This window comes from Penicillium citrinum, assembly GCF_028827155.1.
Source record: "Penicillium citrinum strain IBT 23319 chromosome Unknown utg000005l:1.0-1900146.0:1.0-1900348.0, whole genome shotgun sequence".
Classification (NCBI taxonomy): Eukaryota; Fungi; Ascomycota; class Eurotiomycetes; order Eurotiales; family Aspergillaceae; genus Penicillium; species Penicillium citrinum.
Genome location: NW_026622690.1, coordinates 1 through 19,303, shown reverse-complemented (window position 1 = coordinate 19,303; position 19,303 = coordinate 1). Strand labels below are relative to the sequence as shown.

Genomic DNA, 19,303 nt, shown 5'->3' with positions numbered 1-19,303 from the left:
CCAACAAGCAACACGCTACTTGAAAGCAGAGAGGAAGCGTGTACACACAGCTTACGGTAATTTATCATGACCCATGGAGGCTACATAGCATGATGGTATCTTGGCGTGGTAGGGAAAGTGGGCGGGCCCCCGTGAGATAAGAAGAGAGAGTATCGAGGTAAATGTGATCTCGAATATCACTGTAAGCTCAAAACAAGGTGAGAAAGGGAAACCAGACACCGTCTCGCGAGCGAAGACGGTATAGATGGTACTGGACTTCGCCGAGGCGTCATAGCGGTTTCGCAGCCGTGCGCCATGAGGGCAGCCTAACAACGGGAAAGGCATTTGGCCACGATAGGCCGTGACGAGGCTCTAAGTTCATGTCAGGAAGTGGAACATTTTAATTGTACGTATTCAGATATATAGTTGTCGTTTACTGCATATCGCTGTTGAATTGCGAGAGGTCAGTGTAAATGATATCACACACACCCCCTGTAAACGAACGATTGTTCAACATGCACTATCTGGTGCAGTTACAGTATCGGCCCGGGCGTGGCTAGACATGCACCAGCAGCTCCACGGCTGGCAGGCCAAGTCACGAAGGATAATAGCGCGGGCATTTCAGGACGGCGAGTACAAAAACTAGGCTCAACATGGAATGCTCCTCCTTGCGCATGCCAAAAGTGTGCTGAAGTCTATCAATGACGCAGATGATGAAGATCGATTAAATACCGCCACCCTCTGATCTAATTATAGGCCGTTTCTAAATCTTCAAGAAGCTTATAGAAAGGCAGAATCGATGTATCGATCGGAATCAGAAACACATGAGAAGGTGATTGAATGCGAGCATCATGACACACTTAGCAGTGTCAGTAACCTTGGGAATATGCTCTACAGACAAGGGAAATATGAAGAGGCGGAAGAGATACATCAATGAGCATTGGAAGCACGAGAGAAGATGCTTGGTCGCGAGCATCCCGAAACGGTCATTTCTCTCAATATCATTTAGACTTCTTGGATGAACGCGGGAAACGTGGAGAAGCTGCATAATTCCAGATTTGTATCTATAGCATTACTGTCAAGGCAGCATACATAGAAATACATTATTCATAATTCGTGATTTTCCTGAAGCACAGTATAGTTTCATAATATGAAGCACTCCCTAAGTATTTCGACTAGAAGTATGTTTCCTCAAAACAAGCCACTTCCTACTTGCGGACAGGGTTGCGGGGCTGCTGCTTCGGTTACCCGCAATAACTTAGTATTTTTCATACACGAAGCTACACGATTGCTTTTTCCCCGTATATTCGCCTTATCGGTAATTTTCCTTTATGTACCTTTTTGCTGCCAAGCTTTCCACGAAAATTTGTACATTCTCAGGTAATATAATTTTCATTATATAAATATTATGTAGATAACTGGTGTAACTAGTGGGGAGTATCGGCCTGCCCACCAGTATGGGGATTATGTAAGGAAGTTGGCCTAATTTGGAAGGGAGCCTTATATACATTCATTAGATAGCATCTTTAGCATCACCCAGAGATCAATTACACGAGTTCCAGCCTATTCGAGAGAGTGCCAGCAGTTAGGCCTAGTTGGGGTGTTATCTACTCGCATCCTTCTGCCCCATTCGACCTGCACGTACCGACCGTGCTGTCACGAGCTTTCTATCCCGTTTCACTGGGTAGGCGGAACTGTGCGACCTCGTCTTCTAAAGCATCTGTCTCGGATGCTTTCGTGGGTGATCTTGGCGTTATAGTAGTAAACAGCGGATTTTCCAGTTCTGCGTGTTGTCTTGTGATTCGCCACTTTAGCACTTTATGAATTTTATACACATAAATAAAGCTATTAAATAAGAATTAAATAATTGTTATTTCTGCTGCTCTTAAGCGATATTCCCTAAGTGGTTTGAGAGTGATGGTGCTCGAATGTGCAGGTACCTGCTGGGCGTTTTATCACACAGGGCATTTCTTATCACAGGGAGGAGGGTGGGTGCCCAATTGGTGGGATTTTGAGTAGAAGCATATGGCCATGTCGCAAACGTTTCGCAGAACCTCCGCAAACCCGCACCGTTCGTCCAGTGGCGAATCTGACGGCTAATGACATGTGGCAGATCTGCTGCGTTACCCATCTGCGAGCATCGATCCACTTTAGCTGTGTCAGCGGAATTATCGGGGGCCAAATGATGTGGAGCGAATTGTTGAGTCAGTTATAAATTGCGGACTCAAAGCAGCCTTCGTGTACGGCAATGGATATCGGCTGCAGTCAACACTGATGTATCAGTCTGGCAATACTTGAATATCCTTTTAAAGGCTCAACCAGGACTCCAAAGCTGGTTAGTACATGAGCTACGGATTTGTTCTTTTCCAAAAAATGACTAATTCGTTGCCAAGAATATTCAACCATACCTCACTCCAATTTTCTAATTGGGGACCCACACGTTCTTGCTACGTTTGCGGACTGTTGTCCGCTGTGCCCCCGAGCACTAGTGGCGTGCGCTTTAGTATATAAATATTGCACTTTACTCATCCCCGTGGAACTGTCAACTATACTACGAGACCTTCGCTTAAGGACTTTGTATATATAGCCAAACGGCATAATTGCGGGCTTAACTACCGGTGACATCGAAGGACGTGAGTAATTTTGTAGCATAGCCCCCGGAACGCGCGTGATTGACTAGAACCTAGTGGGAAATATGGCCAACCACCAAAAAGGGTTGGAGGAATGCTCTCTATTAATGGATGGTGTCAGCCGATATGTCTATCCTGCAGAAACCTCTCCTCACATCGCCACCATACTGGGATTTCCGTCAAGATACTCGATTGCCGAAGAATACTACGAGGCTGCTTGCAATGAAATTGCGCACTTAGCTGCTGCAATCTCTGAGTTCGAGCCTGTTCGTCTTTTCTGTCGACCCGAAGATGTCGACAAAGCCCAAGCCATGGTCGATAAAACCATTCAAGAATCCTTCGGCAATACTTCCCACATCTTTGCTGTTCCCTTCCTCACAAACCATCTTTGGGTTCGTGACACCGGTCCGGTGTATGTACGTGGAACCGATGAGAACAATCGGCGGCAGCGTCTTGCCATTGACTTTAGGTTCAGTGAATGGGGAAAACGCAAAAAGATCGCCGACCACATTCGCGCTGCAGACGGACTTCATTGGCCTATTATGGAGCCTCATCAACTTGAAGAAAATTCGACTTTCGCGAAACGGATGATTGATTGGGACATATTACCTTCTCCAGTGGTACGCATTGACTCAAAGATTTCCTTGGAGGGCGGCGCGTTGGTTATAGATGGCGAAGGAACTCTGTTAGCTACGGAGAGCAGCATCATTGGCGAGCCTCGCAACCCCGGCATCTCTATTGAGGAAATCGAGAGCGAACTCAGTCGCTTATTGGGGGTTGAAAAAATTATCTGGTTCCCTGGGAAGAAAGACCTTGACGTTACGGATGTGCATGTTGATGCCGAGGTCAATTTTATCCGGCCTGGGGTTGTTATCATCTCGCAGCCGCACCCGAGTGCTCCTGGGCCATGGTTTGAAGTATATAAAGAAATACGGAGGACCCTTGAGATGTCAACTGATGCAAAAGGTCGCCCTTTTGAGTTGTATACGCTCAGCGAGCCGGATCCTAGAAGTTTAGGCCCACTCTCGTATGAGGAGCCTGCTACTAACTACGTTAATTTTTATTTTGTGAATGGGGGCGTTATTGTCCCTCAATTTGGCGACGTCTTGCGAGACCGGGATGCAGTGGAATTATTCCGCAAGCTATGCCCTGAGCGTGTGATCCGACCAGTGCATGTGCCTACACTCGCGTTGGCTGGTGGCGTCATCCACTGTGCAACGCAGCCTGTTATATCCCCTGCAGCCGAGTGAGCAAGTCATTACCATCCACGGAAAAGCTTCTGAATTTAGTATGCTAGTTGAATTGGTAACCGGAATTCGGCATTTCACTGGAATACTTGGTTCAGTTTGCGCGAAATGGTACACATTATTGCCGAATAAATGAACGAAATGAAGGCAAATATCCGCGGTTGTAGCTCAATACAGTATAACAATGTACACATATTCGTAAATGAACAAACAGGGGATTCATTTTGGCGAGCGTGGTTATGACGTCGTAGCCTTCGCCCAAAGGCGCAGCTGATCCTAAAGAGTCTTGTGTCCCAGTATAGTGCATGACATAGAGGTGGCAGGCATGCTCGAAACGAGTCAGACATATTCAGCACAGCTATTGTGGACTTCAATTAAAGATGCAACGAAAGACAACAAAAGAAATCGGGGCAACCATCTACCTAATTCGGCCTAGCGGCTCTCTTAGCGACATCAAGAGAGACGCTAACCGCTTAGGCAGTTTGAAGAAGCTCCATTTACTAACTCAGATGAAGTATTATCCCGCCGAAAGGGACTGAAAGAGTACATTTGATGAAAGTGCCTGGGAAGTGGGAACCTACGAACGGATCGACAATGCCCTTCTATACATGTACCCGACTAAACATAATAGCCCAAGAGCTGATGAGAGGCTCTTTGTTTCCAACGACCAATGCCCATGATTTGGTACCAACTCCATCGGTCATCATCACGTCAGCCGTGAGACGACGTCCATCAAACAGGACCACACCACCACGGTCGTCTGTTTCGAAGAATTCTGAAGCTGTTGCGGAAACTCGATTAGTATACCGACCTGATCGGCATATTCGTAGAGGACGTGACTACACTCACGATACTAGTATTGGTGAGCGAGGGTGTCATTCATACTCGACTACATAGTGGTGGGAGCTATGTTGCTTGCAGTACGTCCCACTCTTTCCAGTTCGCTTACCTCGCGGACTTATCAGTGGTATCAAAGAGTCCTCCATGGGACAGGATACAAATCTACCGATATGGAGAATCATTAAACAATGAAGACCCATAAGACATAGAAGATGCGAATGGTCTTGCACTACGGCTGTTTTCTCCGAACTCACCATCTGATTGGCTGGGCGAGTCTTGAATCCGTAGCGCTGCATAGTTACTTTCTGGATCTAAATTTTCGACACGACATGTCTGATTCGCAAATTGGTAACTTGTCGCAAATTTTACCGCGGAGTTGAAAAATGCTAGTGAGAAATCCAAGTTAAGCCGATTTGGTTGTCTTGGCCCAGTAAGTACCATTGGCGTGGTATCTCAGCCGACGAGGCATCCCTCGCATCTACAGCAGTTCATATTTCTGATACCTGTCGCGTGAAAGATATCAAGAATATAACTGACAACAATTTGCGAACGAGTTTGACATTGTGTCTTTTTCGAAGCTGAAGTGCTGAATTGCGAGCAATGCAATAGATCATTCCCATTGAGTATTCTTAATTCCTTTTTATTTTTCAAGTCGTATACTGCTCCTGAATGGTAATGATCTTGATATCAGTCATGAAGATGTACAGAAAAATTTGGACTAGTCTATAATAATTTCTCAGTAATCACGGTGAAGATTACATCTCCAGATCCGTGGAGAGATGTGGAAGCGGCCAAGTCAGACTATCAAGATCTAGCGAGTTGGCCAAATCCATCAACTGGTCTGAACAGAGCTCGTAATGTTGCCCAAATCCCGTAAGACCTAGATCCATAAAAGGGCTAGGGCCTTCTTCCACAACCGCCGGAATAGTCCCGCCTTGATTTCTACCCCTGTGTGGCTCGCGGGGTAGACTGGGAGATAAAAATGTTGTCAAATTGGACCCGACCATCAACTGAGCAAGTTCATCATCCAATTGCCTTAACTCCTTCTGAATCAGTCTTGCAGAAATATTACCACGGGAACTCATATTCTCCAAAATGGCGTAGGCACGCTTTGACCATGGCGTGTGATCGCGTAGTATAGAAGGCTCGATTGCCGCGGCTAGTAAGAGTGAAACTGTCGACATGAATGCTGCATCCATGTCGAAAGGCAGGAATACTTCTTATGAAGGGCAGCGTAAGTACAGTAAAGCGAGGCAATAGCACAGAACATGGGCTGACATACCTAAAACACCTTGTTCTTGTAGATTTGATAGAATTCTCAGAGTTTCCTGAGCTGACTCCACACAGATACTAATAAGTGCCTTGATAGTATCAACTTGCAGCCAGTCCATTAATGCCGGATCAGAGTGGCCTAATCTCGACTGGAGAAAAATATACAATAGTGGCCTTGTTGTCAGAATGATACACTAAAGTGTTTTTGTTAGGATAGCATCTACAAATCATGAGTTGAGGAATCCATACCTGATGTTCAAGAATATGAAGGTGCGCTGAACTCCGCGATGTGGCACGCACAGATCCATTTGAAAAAAGATCAAAAGATTGATTCAACAATTCTGTAACGTGAGCAATATCTCGCAGAACTGTCTGAGTAGCACTGAGATAACGAATATCCAATTTTCCTTCAACACCGTATACAGCTATTTTTGGTTTAGTTAAGCAAAGAGAAATAAGCGAAGGGAGAACGCACTCAAATCCACCTTTGCCAATATTTGGCAAAGCTTTGCTTGCATTTCTAAAGTATTTGAGCTGTCGATTTGCGCCGAGGTTGAAGGAAATGGGGCACTGATGCTTTCCTCTGAGATACCCAATGGAACTCCCAAAAGAGACGACATTCGACGTTCTAGAATGTAAACAGTCCACCAGACAAGTCTACTTTTCTGCACATAATGCTTATCAAGGCAGCTGCCGTGCATCTCAGTATGCATACCATGCTCTAAGGATAAACGAAGAGCATTGCCGATCTAAAGTAAACGCATAATTAGTATACAGCATGCTTTGGGCAGCTGACTGTGGCTGACCATCCGATATGCTGGCCCACGACGGTGTATAGATTGTAAGTATAATGCAGCACAGCACATAACCTGAATCCTCTCAATTGGATCCCCTTCAAAAAAACTGAAATCCGGAATACATTGCATAGCCTGAATGAAGTACTCTACGCCGGCAGGACGTTCTGATTCGGATGATTGAACCACGAAAAACTTCCCAAATGCGAGAAGCAGGAGATAGTGGCAAAACCATAGTGGTGATTTTCGCGATTCTGCTATAGGATCTCGCTGGAATTTCTCAAAATGATTCATGAAATGCTCATCATCAAAAAGATAGAACAGCTGTCCACAGTGGAACCTAACAGAGCTGATAATGAAGTTAGCAAAATCTGGCGTAGGAAGATTTGAAACATCAAAGCTGTTATGAGGCAAGCTCGCTTTGTTCCCATCCCACTTGATATCGTAAACTTGATCATCAAACAGTAGGTTATTTCGATCTGGAAACAGCGTCGATCCCGTCAGTTTCACGTGGGTCATTCCTAAGACTCGTCTAGCGAATGCCCAGGTAGACGACGTTCCCATGAACACTATTATGAGTACTTCTTAGTTGAAATGTTCAACCTTTTTTATAAGTAACCAGAAGCACTCACGTAGCTTCCCTGTTGGACCTGGGACCCAGTCCGTGATATGAAAAGCGAGTGGGTTCGTAAGCGGAGCCTTGATCCTGGTTTTATCACAGAGATTGGACACCAATGCTGAAACATCTTGAGTAAGTGGTTCCGGGTTGTGGCTATTCTCTGAAGGGGGTAATAATGCTGTGCTTTCATCTGGAGAGTGCCCTGGCGAGTTTGAACCAATCGTTAGACGATTTTCACGATTTCCAGACTGATTGACAGGCTTTTGTTGCCCGAGTCTATGCGTGAGAGCTGATATTCTCTCATGAAGCTCATTGATATATCTGTCTTGATCAAACCATTAGACTTAGACACTTATTGACACCGCGGAGCTATCCTAACTTGCCTTCGTGTGACCGTCACTTGCTCTGACAGACTGTCGAAATGGCAAACATACTTGCGTTTGCTACATTGGTCACATGGATGTGAACCAGTACATCTTATCTTTTGGTTTCGACACCTCCTGCAACTGATTTCCCCTCCCATCACGTGTCATTGCGGTGGCCATTCTGAGACTGTGGAGGATTAACATACGCTTTGGTGACACGCTTTTTAGCCCTTAGCGTGGGTCTTTCTGGAGCAATCCTACTAGGGGGCATCTTGAAGGAGGACGGCGGAGTTGAAGAAGATGAAGTCTGGTCTGAACGCGCATTTCAATGATTTGGGCTCGCGTAAGAGGGCCTCCTAATCAAAGACCCACAAAACCCAAGGCCCGAGCGGGAGTGGGCTGTTAGAGCCATATTCGGAGAATTCAGTGGTAGGAGGAAGGGAGGCGAAGCTGTACGAGAAGCCTTTGAAGCCACCGCCACTGGCATATAAACCTTATTGGTATCGAGGCAAGTCTCTCCGACATGACCCCCTTGGTGGCACTTCACACTCACTATCGGCTAAATCCGATGAACGGTGAGTATACTAGTTTGACTCTATCCGTCTATATTCTGGGTGGACCCAACAGGGATGATGTAGACATGAAAACGGCCCGCGCTGCCCGCGGGGTGCAAAACTTGGCCTGTCACAATTATGCTCAAAATATAGGCATGAAATGCACCGAAGGAATAGCCATGCATACCCTCGAATAGTAATTGACAGAACCTCCTGGATGAACAACGTCATTCTCAATGTCAACAGTTGGGCCGTCGATTCCACCACCAAGACATCACCTGTCGTCGGATCTCGTGGCCGTAGGGTACCGCATGATACAACATTGCCGATTTCCCCGCATCAAACCCCGCACAATCTAAGTTAAACCAGTCAAAGGCAAACCCGAGGATCGATCGGCACCAAGACTCCACGCGGGGATGTCACTAGATCATCCGTAAAATATCGAAAAAGTGTCAGATACCAAGCCGGAGCCGGAGCTCACTTTCACTCTCTTGGGAAAATAGCAGAATTGCGATCTCACCTTGTTAGCCAAGGTGCTCTTGCAAGGGAGATATATATTACTAGACTGGATGCGTCGCACAAACCACAAAGAACATTGGAATGCATGTATTACAAGATAGAATTATATGTCTTTTGCCTTCAGAATTTAGCTTCGTACCTTGGTCAACGATTTATCTTATGCTCTTTTACTAATGGCATGTCTTTCCGATATCTGATAACATCATAGACAGGTACTACTCGAACTAGCATTGCTCACTTACTACGTATTTATATAATCTTGTTTATACCGACCAAAACCTTGCTCTAGTATTAATTCCTACGAAGGAAAATTTGAATTGTTGCACCCGGTCATCACAAGCTTGGAAAAAGTCCATTAACTTGAAATTATACACTATGGCAGAATACAATGACCAGGGCATCGGTCAGGCTGAAAAGTTATCAATAGATTTGCATCCACCTCAAGACGCTCTTGTACAAGATGCAGTGTTTGGTGAGATAACTGAGGAGGGGCCCAATTACCGTAACGTGAGTACCGGCCAGCCAGGTTCGAGCGCGAACAACTCGTGCAGCTGACATGTATTAGGTTGGATGGGTTGGGGCAATAGCCATTATGTTAAAGACGCAATTTGGTCTTGGGATTCTCTCTATTCCTCATGTATTAGATTCATTAGGGATTATTCCGGGTATCATCTGTATACTTGCGGTTGCAGCTATCACGACCTGGTCGAACTACGTGATTGGTCAATTCAAGTTGAATCATCCTGAGGTTTATGCTATCGATGATGCGGGGGAATTGATGTTCGGCCGGACAGGTCGCGAGGTACTTGGAATAGGGGTTTGCATCTGTAAGAGCTCTACAAGCCATTGAATTCACAAATCGATCTCATTTATGTCTGATAGACTGGATTTTCTGTTCTGGGTCTGGGCTTTTGAGCACGTCGATAGGTTTGAATGCAGTTTCGTCTCATGGGACATGCACTGCAGTATTTGTTGCTGTGTCTGCTATTGCTTCCTTTGGTTTTGCGAGTATTCGTACTCTAGGGAAAATTAAATGGACGGCATGGGCTGGGGTGTTTTCGATTTTCACAGCTGGTAAGTTGAGACGCCATTTTCTTTCCCGATCACCTTTCCCCAATTGACTGATTATACCTCTGAAGTTATGATTGCTACAATCGCGGTTGGCCTTCAGGGACGGCCATCAACAGTCGCATCTGCAGCCCATAATGATAATTGGATGTCAGACTACAAGCTCGTTGGTAGTCCGTCTTTCACTGAAGGAATCACAGCAGTATCATCTATTGTCTTCGCCTATGCCGGTACCCCTGGTGAATTATCCCCTAGTTTTGGACCTCTCATCACCGATTGAGCTATGAACCCAAGCTTATCCTGAATGCTTGTTGACTAGTTATACTGATTACCTTAATCTAGGGTTTTTCCCTATCGCTGCCGAAATGCGTAATCCTTCTACCTACACTCGATCTCTTCTTATCTGTCAGTCTTTTATAACCGGAATTTATATCGCCATTGGCACTGTTCTGTATTACTATTGTGGATCTCACGTCGCATCCCCTGCTCTTGGATCCGCGGGTCCGTTACTCAAGAAAATCGCTTATGGGATTGCACTACCCGGTCTTGTGGCTAGCACAGTTATCGTTCTTCATGTAAGTGTATAGGGAGCCCTGGATAGGATGCCTAGCTTTAAGAAGTTTCTAACGCAAAATGCTTTAGTTCTCAAGCAAATATCTATTCGTGCGGATCTTGCGAGGCTCTAAGCATCTGACAGCAAATTCATTCAAGCATTGGGCAACTTGGTTTGGCTGTACTTTTGCAATCACGATATCCTCATACCTTATTGCCAGTGGTATCCCTATTTTTGGCGACTTGGTATCACTCATCGGTGCCCTGCTAGGCACAGCAATGTCATTCCAGCCAATGGGTGGTATGTGGCTATATGATAATTGGAAACAGGGCAGGGAAAACGCAACTCTCAAATGGGCTCTTCTGTCAGCTTGGAATATTTTTATCATCATCATTGGGTCATTTGTTATGATTGCGGGGACTTACGGATCTATTGTGAACATAATTGCTTCTAGCAAGGCAGCGTCGGGTTCATCGGCATGGAGCTGCTGGGATAACTCTAACTCCTGATACTTCACATTTCTAGCGCAGGTGACAGTCAATCACGTGCTAGTGGACTGTCTAATTCTGAGAGATATTTGAAGGGTGTTACGGAGTGGAGTAGGGGACGCGTTCCGAAGCGTGTTGCGTCTACTCCGAGGCTCAACCGAAGGTAAGAGAGGTAAACCAGATACAGTATCGAGGGTTATGACGGTGAATGCCGTGCTAGACTCCGCCGAGGTGTTCCAAAGTCGCGCGCCAAGCGAGCAGCCTAGCATTGGGAACGGCAATTAGGCTACAAGGGGTTGACGAGGCTCTGACTTCGTTTACAGGAAGTTGTACACTCAACCTGTACGCACCTGGATCTATATAGTTGTGAGGGGACAGGGTAAATAAATCCGTTCATCCATGCACATCCATCCATTCTCGCATTAAGCAGCCCAAGTTGTAAGTGCCAGCGTTCACGTCAAATCCGGCCAAAATAATACCTTTTTTTGCGCGGTCTGTTTTGCGGCGAGAGCGAGACTGTTACTTCAATGAAACCATCAAACACCAGAACGAGCTCCATTATGGCATTAGTGAGACCCATGGGCCCAATCGATTTGAGAGATACAAGGGGCCTTCTGCCATTGAAGAAGGTTTCGATCCTCTACGATGAAATTCTAAATCTGACGTAGTATTCAAAGGCTGTAGTTCGAACTACACTCTTTCTGCTCACCCATGCCAGTGGAAACAGACTGACGGTATCCGCCATGAGCTTAAGACAGGTTACATTTGACGTTACCGAACTTATAAGTATGGGACCTCATGTCTCCGAATAGTAACCAGCTCCCAGTTGCGTATCCTCTGCAAGCCGCTGGTTCCTAGCCCTAAGTATCTGACATACTCTTCAAAATAGCGAGCGTCAAAATTCAAGCGGGAAACTACATCCATTGTCTCCACACTATTCAAATTCGTATATTGTCATATGTTTTTCTGCATTGGGCACGACTATACCCACATTTAGTCCGACCACCTCGGCATGGCTGCAGATAATATTGAACTACGATATCTAGGTCCTTGTAATATCTAATCACGTAACGGATCGGAGAGAAATGCCGTAGTGTCACTTATCCGATGGGCCGGCAAGACAATAATTTTTTACCCAGGCAGCTTTAGCCACGTATTTTCTGTACCAGCATAGCAATGGAGCAGACACGCGTATAGACGGACTCTAATTTCTGATGAGAAAGTGGCTTGGGGATTGGTACCGGTACCTGGACCGAGCATGTAGGGACCATATTTATGGAGCCTAAAGACTAGCGAACAAGCAATACGACTACCCTCAATATTGCGCATTTACGACAAATGTAGTTGAGCACAGCCTTGGCTTTAGGGTTACGGGTAAAAACCCCGAGATTTCTGGACCTGTTTAAACTACGGTTCCTGCGTAACTGCGAGAGGCAGCTGGGCGAATATCCAGCCGTGAACCGAGCATTGCCAAAGCCAAATATGAGCTGCAAGTTTTAATGCAGTCAAAATGACGATTACACACCCAATATTGATGAGCCCATAATTATGTGTTGCATAATAGATTAGAACCTATCCTAACGTGAGCTAGTTATATCTAGTTAGATGATTTCAAGTAGATTATCTCCATTATGGAAATTAGAATATAGATAGAAATAATCTATTAGAAGTCTACTGCTTTCCTAACGCACCCTGAAAACTAGTGGGCGGAGTTGGGGAAGAGAAGACGAGGTTCTACCCCGCCTTCCCCGCTTCCGTTGGTTGACAAGCCAGTTAAGGCCTAATTACGTTATTTTCGCACTAATTATACAACACACCCATGGTAAAAAACGGTTGTCAAAAGTTTGAGCTACGGCCAGGGTCACCGATGCGAACTACGGCTGGGAAAGTTGTGATCTTTCCGCCAAAATGGAACCACCTTCTACTTTCAAAAACATGGATGGGCGATCCTGTCATTCATTACATATATGTTCCAAGCCCGTTCAGACTATTTATTTCACTTCCAAAGCTTCATATCTTTGTTCCTTCTCAAACTACTCCGATCTTCCTCCCCTAGGTTCTTCGTCACTCAAGTTCATCTTACTATGTCAGTTGAGAGATACGACGTGGCTGTTGTAGGCCTAGGTGCCCTCGGAAGCTCAGCAGCATACCAAGCCGCTATCAAGGGCGCCAGAGTCATCGGCTTCGAGCAGTATGAGTTTGGACATGTGAAGGGAGCATCCCACGATACGTCACGCATTGTCAGAACTTCCTACGGTGCCCCTGAGTTCGTTGCTCTTGCCCGCTCAGCCTACAAGGACTGGGCTGAGATCGAGAGACGGTCTGGTATGCAGATGCTTACTATCACTGGTGGCGTTGTTTTCCTCCCAAAGGAGGGACCAAACGGTTCTCACACCTTCATGAATAGCCTGGATGCCAATGGTATCCCCTATGAGCTCCTAGGTGCCGCTGAAGCAAATCGTCGATGGTCTGGATTTAATGTTCCTGACAGTGTAGATACCGTTTACACGCCAGACACGGGCATCGTACATGCTTCCAAGTCAGTCACAGCTATTCAATACCTAGCTCGCGGTAGCGGAGCCGTTCTCAAGGATCACACCCGTGTTGACAGCGTAATACCGCAAGCCAGCGGCGGCGCTCTCGTCAAGACGTCTAAAGGCGATTTCCAGGCAAAAAAGGTCATCATCGCCGCTGACGCCTGGACCAACGAACTCCTCAAGCCACTTGGTGTCGAGCTGCCCATTACGGTCATGCAGGAGCAAGTCACATACTACAAGCCTAAGCGCGACCACGAGGCTCGCTTTGAGAGCGATAAGTTCCCCGTATGGATATGGGGCGGCGCGGATTCGAGCGAGAAGTGGTTTTACGGGTTTCCCCTGTACGGAGAGCCAGCCCTGAAGGCTGGTCAGGATGCTGGTCGGAATGATATGACACCTGAGGAGCGTACTTGGGTACCCTCGGAGAGGTTGCGCAAGGAACTGACGACCTTCGTCGATGGCCTTATTCCAGACCATGGTGATGAGCTACGGACAGTAACCTGCCAATACACCATCACCCCGGATCGCCAGTTTATTATCAGCCCAATGGAAAAGCACCAAGACATTATTGTTGCTCTCGGAAATGCTCATGCTTTCAAGTTTGCCCCGGCTATTGGTCGCGTAACTGCTGAGTTGGCACTGGAAGGAAAGACAACTAACGATATTTCTAAGTTCGGGTTTCCTCAGCCTATCACGAGCAAATTATAATTGCAAAGTGCGCTTTCTTTGTAGAAAGAGGCTGGTACATTTTGAGGATACCGTTAATCGAAAGGTAGATCCTACGAAAGCGGGCTTGATGGTGAAACGCAACAACCGTACCCTCTCCCCGAATTCAATCCTACGAAGTGTCACTTGTTCGGTACTTTGCAGAATTGCATCAGGAAGAAGGACTCCGGAGACATCTTTGGAAAGTATAAGTTGTGATAGTGATGAAATGAAAGAAGTACAACTTGTATATAATTGTTCTAGCACGAAGGTTCTTAGATTCTAATAAACCGTGCCTAATAGTGTTACGTACCATGCGACGAGGGGACGCAACTTACTGATGGGCCACCGAGAGCCAACCAACCTACTAGGGTCTGGAGTTATATAAACAAGGCGGAACAAAGGGAGTGGAAAACGGCCTCCTACGAACCGTCACAACAGATACCGTATTTGAAGAAGTGACACTTAGCGCGAATGTCTGCATAAGTGTTCATTCTACCAGCACTATTATTACACCACAATGTTGAGTGACGGTAAAGACTTATATGACACTGGGGTATACAATACGGTATATCTATCCCAAGGGACCCGGTGCAGTGGGCCTGACTGCAAGTCGGTGAGAGGCCTTAAGTATGGGCAGAATCGGACCCACTTTGGACGACTGCACACTATTTTCTGAAGACGACTGCAAGCACTTTTTTTTGGACAATCAGGCTTAAACTCTGGCAAGTTATAGACTGACTCAAGTTCTTCAAAAGTTTTCAGTTTTAGCTTCTCTAATCATCTGTAGCAGTTGTACGAGCTAACCCTATCCCAGAGTACCTGGTGCAGTGAGGCTGACTGCAGGGCGGTCAAAAAAATAATGTATGGGCAGTATTTGGACCCACCACCCTCACTGCACTTTTTTTGGGGGGGGGCTGACTGCACTCAGATCTGTCAGGTCAAATCGTACGAAATTTTTATCAGTTCTAAATAAATATATATAGTTTCTTATTCTCTAATCTTAAGTCAGTTGCTCTAAAATTGCAGTTGTACGATCAAATCCTAATTTGGCCAAAATCATGAATTATTTTCGATGGGATACAGTCAGAAAGATTTACATCTCTCTCTTAATTCTTAACTCTCAGTATCTATCTGTTGTATGATTTTATTATCTTTATATTTTTTTTTTTTTTCTTAGTTTATTCTTAATTTTTTTTTTTTTCAAAGAAACGGATCTTTTGTACAAAAATATCTTAGATTAAATCATATCTCAAAAATCATATCTCATAAGATTTGTACACAATTTCACAGATTCTCTATCTCTATATTTGTGAAGACTAGTAGTAGGGATGACTAATAGTCTTAATAGCAGAGGGGAGTAGTCCCAAATAGGAAATTTTCAAATTGTTGAGATTGAAATAAAATAGAGAAGATCATTCTGATCATCTAGGCCGGGGGTGATAGCCCTATCCCATAGGGGTAAATCAAATGGGCCCCATTTGATTTTTTAGGGTTTTGTTAAGTATGGGGAAAAAAAGTGGAGACGGGGCCCATTTGATTTAGATTTCATACCCCCATTTGATTTACATTATTGGGGTCCCATAAACCCCAGATTTCAGTATATTGTAATTTAGATTTAGTTTTATTAGATAGTTCAATTTCAGCCCGATCAGACAATATTTAGATATATTTTTTGTAGTTCAAAAATAGCCAGATTTTTTGATGAAGTATCCATCAGCCGTCTGTTGCGACCAGTCATCACCACCATCCCAGTTCACCACCACAATCAGTTTAGTATCATTTTTGTTTGTTTTTTTTTTTCAAATTTCAGGGGTTGATTACCAGATCCCCTGTCAGTATCCCATTTGAACTTCAGCCCGATTGAAGTACATTATATTTTTGTTATTTCCCGTATATACCGTGTCAGTTATTATATATATATCGATATTCGGAATGAACTGTGAATATCAGGCCCACAAATTTTTTTGTGTCAATGCCGAATTCCGCATATTGATTTGCCAGAAATGTCAATATACCGTACACCGGGCCCAGGTCAAGGCCCATTTAACAAATAGTATTCATCGGATTCCCGGTATATGGGCCCAGTATATCCATACCACCATTCAACAGTGGGATTATATCAACAATCAGCCCAAGATAGAGTATTGGCCCCGCCAGGTCGACAAATCTATCCCCGAATTGTCCATCCATGAGAACGGGATATTGTGTTTACAATGCGAAATATATATATGCCGTCAGATCAGTACTATGAAGATGCATTGGTTGAATATTCATCAATATCGGGTACAGCAAAGCCGTGGCTGTCCCACACCAATCCAGACACAAGCCATCCAGGCCACTATCCAGGTCAATATCCGGCCCGTTTTATGTCAGTATATATTCGCCCAAGGGCCCGGGTCGCATTATATTTGTGTTGCACAGCCAAATCCCAATAAATCTCTGGAGAATCCCGCTGAAGATCCTGACAGTATTTGTCAGTTGATGCAGACTGTTGAAGAGTATCAGCAGCAAGATCAAAAGATCTATAAAACCATTATCCAAGCGGAGGATTTGAATGAAGCTATGCTATAGTTGAATCGGACAAAATGGGTGCGGTATTTACAAAGGACTCTCCGGCAGCTATTATTTGAGAGTATCCAGCAGTCCGAGAAGAATGCCGAGGGACTGAAGCGCGCAGCATTGATTATTTAGAAGATCATAGAGCGATTGGTATTGGTAAACTAGGAGATTGCCAAGATATATAGATATTTGTTGTATATTGAAGTTGTCCATACTATAAAGAATGAGAGTCTGCATAAGTTATTATTGACATATTTAGATGCCACGGCTATCCAAAAGTATATAGCACTATAATAGCAGATTATGATATTTTTTGCACAAATCCAGATATATTTATATTTATCCCGGAAATACAGTAGTATACTATATTGGTTGAGAAGATTTCGCGGTATTGAAAATATAGGAATCTATATCTGGGATATACAATAATATATATATTGTCATATATTATATTCTGTTGTGAAATCCATTATATATTCAATGTCCATTTTTATTGTTCTCTGATATATTTCATTGTATATCAAGATTGATTGACTATTTCAGATTGAATATAATTGGAAATCGCCCAAATATTTATTTATCCACCGCCAGCAGCAGTTATAGAATACTGTATAGCAGTATATCCAAACCCATGCCAGTAGTTCCAATCCCGACAACAACAAAGAATCCAAGCCATTTGAAATTTGTTCTATTGAGTATATATTGTTGAATTTTTGTATTGATTTATTATGCCAGAAAATCCGCAACAATGAATATGGGTATACTATAATTTGTGTCACAGTCGTGATTGAATGCGGATAGTTTGGTTGAACTATATCCAAGAATTTTTCTCTCCAGATATCTAGTTTGATCAAAATTATATAGTTTTTGATTTTACACAAAGTATTGCAATTAGATCCACAGTCATTGGAGATCTGCCGAGGATTTGCTGGGCAGCAGAATCTGTTATAGTTTGAAAGCAATATAATCAGTATTGACAAAATATATATATATAACAATAAAGAATATAGCAGTATACTACCGTCCCCGGCAGCAATATATAGTTTCCTCTCCAGCCGCAATAATATATTAGGACAGTTGATCCAGGAGCAGTATCAGTATTCCAGCCGAATATTTCCCGAATAGATCAAATATTTGGTTGATTTATTTATGGTCTGTAGAACCAATAGTTCTGTTCAGTGGTGGTTAGATTTATATATATATAGACGGACTATATTTATGAATATTCCCAGCGAGAATTATATCGGGTGGAAGTCCGGAGATGAATTATTGTACAAATAGATCTATTTTACTATAGAGAATTTCTGAGGTTTTGTATATAGATTGATTGACCAGATACAGTAGCAGTTGATCCATAAATTGATATTTTGCGGTAATCAAAAGCCTCCGGCCATCTTATAGAATTATTTATATAACAATGCTATCCAAAGTACCGCTGAATGGAGTTTTATTCAAGATATCTGTATACCATAATCTGTTCTAGATTGATAGTGATTGATACAGTGTATTGAGCAGGAGCCCATATTACAGCATTGATTTGTACAGCCCGGCGGTTAGAGTTTCTGTATTCAAGCCATTGACTATTTTTTCTGTATTGTCAGCCAGTTTCGAGAACAGTTAAGTATGGTTGTTTATATTTGTGCCGGCCAGCCCAGCTGTAGTCCCGAGTTAATGAATATCCGCTATCGCAACAGCAAGTAGAAGCACCGCAATATTTTTATCGAGAATAGTATAGTGATATTTGTTAGTTGATACCACAAAGGATTTCATATGGCCAACAATATCAAGATTGTTTTTCGATATTTATTCCAGAAGATTGGCAAGTTGGTGATATAGTATTTATGGTTGATATTGCTATTTGTGGAGCAGATACAGTTGTACCAGCAGTATTTCTACAGTGAACCCGCTATTATAGGCGAACGGGCCAAATATATATAGTCCTCTGACCCTGATAGACAGACTGTATGGAGTGGAACCCGGTTGTGGAAGATATTGAAATAAAAGACCGCTATTGGATTGTAAGAACAGAGATTGAATTTGCAGATATATTGTGATATTGTTATCGCTATCAGCCGACGGTATTTGTGTTCCAGCAGTCAGTTCATGGCCAATATCGAGAAGAAGCTCCAGAATATTGATAATGAGATATCTATAGATGACAATAGGATGCGAGCATTTATTGCCGATATCCAGACTATATATTCCGCAAATGTTGCCGGAACACAATATAGCTGGATGATGATGGAGAATCTCAATACCACAGCATAGCACCGCGAATTATTCCGCCAGACAAATCAGGATTGGCATTATTTTTTAGGATTCGAGTCTATATATATTCAATATGACCGCCAGACCTCCGGTATCTAGCACAAGTCCAATCTATGAGAAGTGGAAACCGCCGAGGTCTATATCAAGCGGCAATATAATTTATATCAGATCAATATAGAAGAGATATTCCAGTATATAATGGAGAATAGTACCATAGTATTGCGGAGGAATCAGAGTTCTGTATTGCAGACCATCAAATACGGGAATAGTTGTATTGTGGCTGTGATATTTATGGGGGTTTAG

General features: G+C 43.9%; 6 protein-coding genes across 6 annotated transcripts; 4 read left to right on the top strand and 2 right to left on the bottom strand.

The window, feature by feature from the left end:
* Positions 1 to 2,674: 2,674 nt before the first annotated feature.
* On the top strand, positions 2,675 to 3,859 carry N7469_005867 (agmatine deiminase family protein; the record flags this gene model as incomplete). The annotated part of the gene is made up of 1 exon (XM_056644787.1): positions 2,675 to 3,859. One exon carries the CDS (start codon positions 2,675 to 2,677, stop codon positions 3,857 to 3,859), a length of 1,185 nt encoding a protein of 394 aa, XP_056500025.1.
* A 599-nt stretch (positions 3,860 to 4,458) lies between these two features.
* Positions 4,459 to 4,992, bottom strand: N7469_005866 (uncharacterized protein; the record flags this gene model as incomplete). The annotated part of the gene is made up of 2 exons (XM_056644786.1): positions 4,459 to 4,695; positions 4,951 to 4,992. 2 exons carry the CDS (start codon positions 4,990 to 4,992, stop codon positions 4,459 to 4,461), a joined length of 279 nt encoding a protein of 92 aa, XP_056500024.1.
* A 459-nt stretch (positions 4,993 to 5,451) lies between these two features.
* N7469_005865 (fungal specific transcription factor domain-containing protein) lies at positions 5,452 to 8,017 on the bottom strand (the record flags this gene model as incomplete). Its single annotated transcript, XM_056644785.1, has 7 exons — positions 5,452 to 5,915; positions 5,979 to 6,162; positions 6,218 to 6,393; positions 6,444 to 6,717; positions 6,775 to 7,331; positions 7,395 to 7,702; positions 7,953 to 8,017. The coding sequence occupies 7 exons, from the start codon at positions 8,015 to 8,017 to the stop codon at positions 5,452 to 5,454; spliced, it is 2,028 nt and encodes a 675-aa protein (XP_056500023.1).
* Positions 8,018 to 9,194: 1,177 nt separating this feature from the next.
* N7469_005864 (amino acid transporter) lies at positions 9,195 to 10,949 on the top strand (the record flags this gene model as incomplete). The annotated part of the gene is made up of 6 exons (XM_056644784.1): positions 9,195 to 9,326; positions 9,385 to 9,646; positions 9,702 to 9,893; positions 9,959 to 10,126; positions 10,230 to 10,462; positions 10,530 to 10,949. 6 exons carry the CDS (start codon positions 9,195 to 9,197, stop codon positions 10,947 to 10,949), a joined length of 1,407 nt encoding a protein of 468 aa, XP_056500022.1.
* A 2,063-nt stretch (positions 10,950 to 13,012) lies between these two features.
* N7469_005863 (uncharacterized protein) lies at positions 13,013 to 14,173 on the top strand (the record flags this gene model as incomplete). The annotated part of the gene is made up of 1 exon (XM_056644783.1): positions 13,013 to 14,173. One exon carries the CDS (start codon positions 13,013 to 13,015, stop codon positions 14,171 to 14,173), a length of 1,161 nt encoding a protein of 386 aa, XP_056500021.1.
* A 2,253-nt stretch (positions 14,174 to 16,426) lies between these two features.
* On the top strand, positions 16,427 to 16,744 carry N7469_005862 (uncharacterized protein; the record flags this gene model as incomplete). The annotated part of the gene is made up of 1 exon (XM_056644782.1): positions 16,427 to 16,744. One exon carries the CDS (start codon positions 16,427 to 16,429, stop codon positions 16,742 to 16,744), a length of 318 nt encoding a protein of 105 aa, XP_056500020.1.
* Positions 16,745 to 19,303: the final 2,559 nt, after the last annotated feature.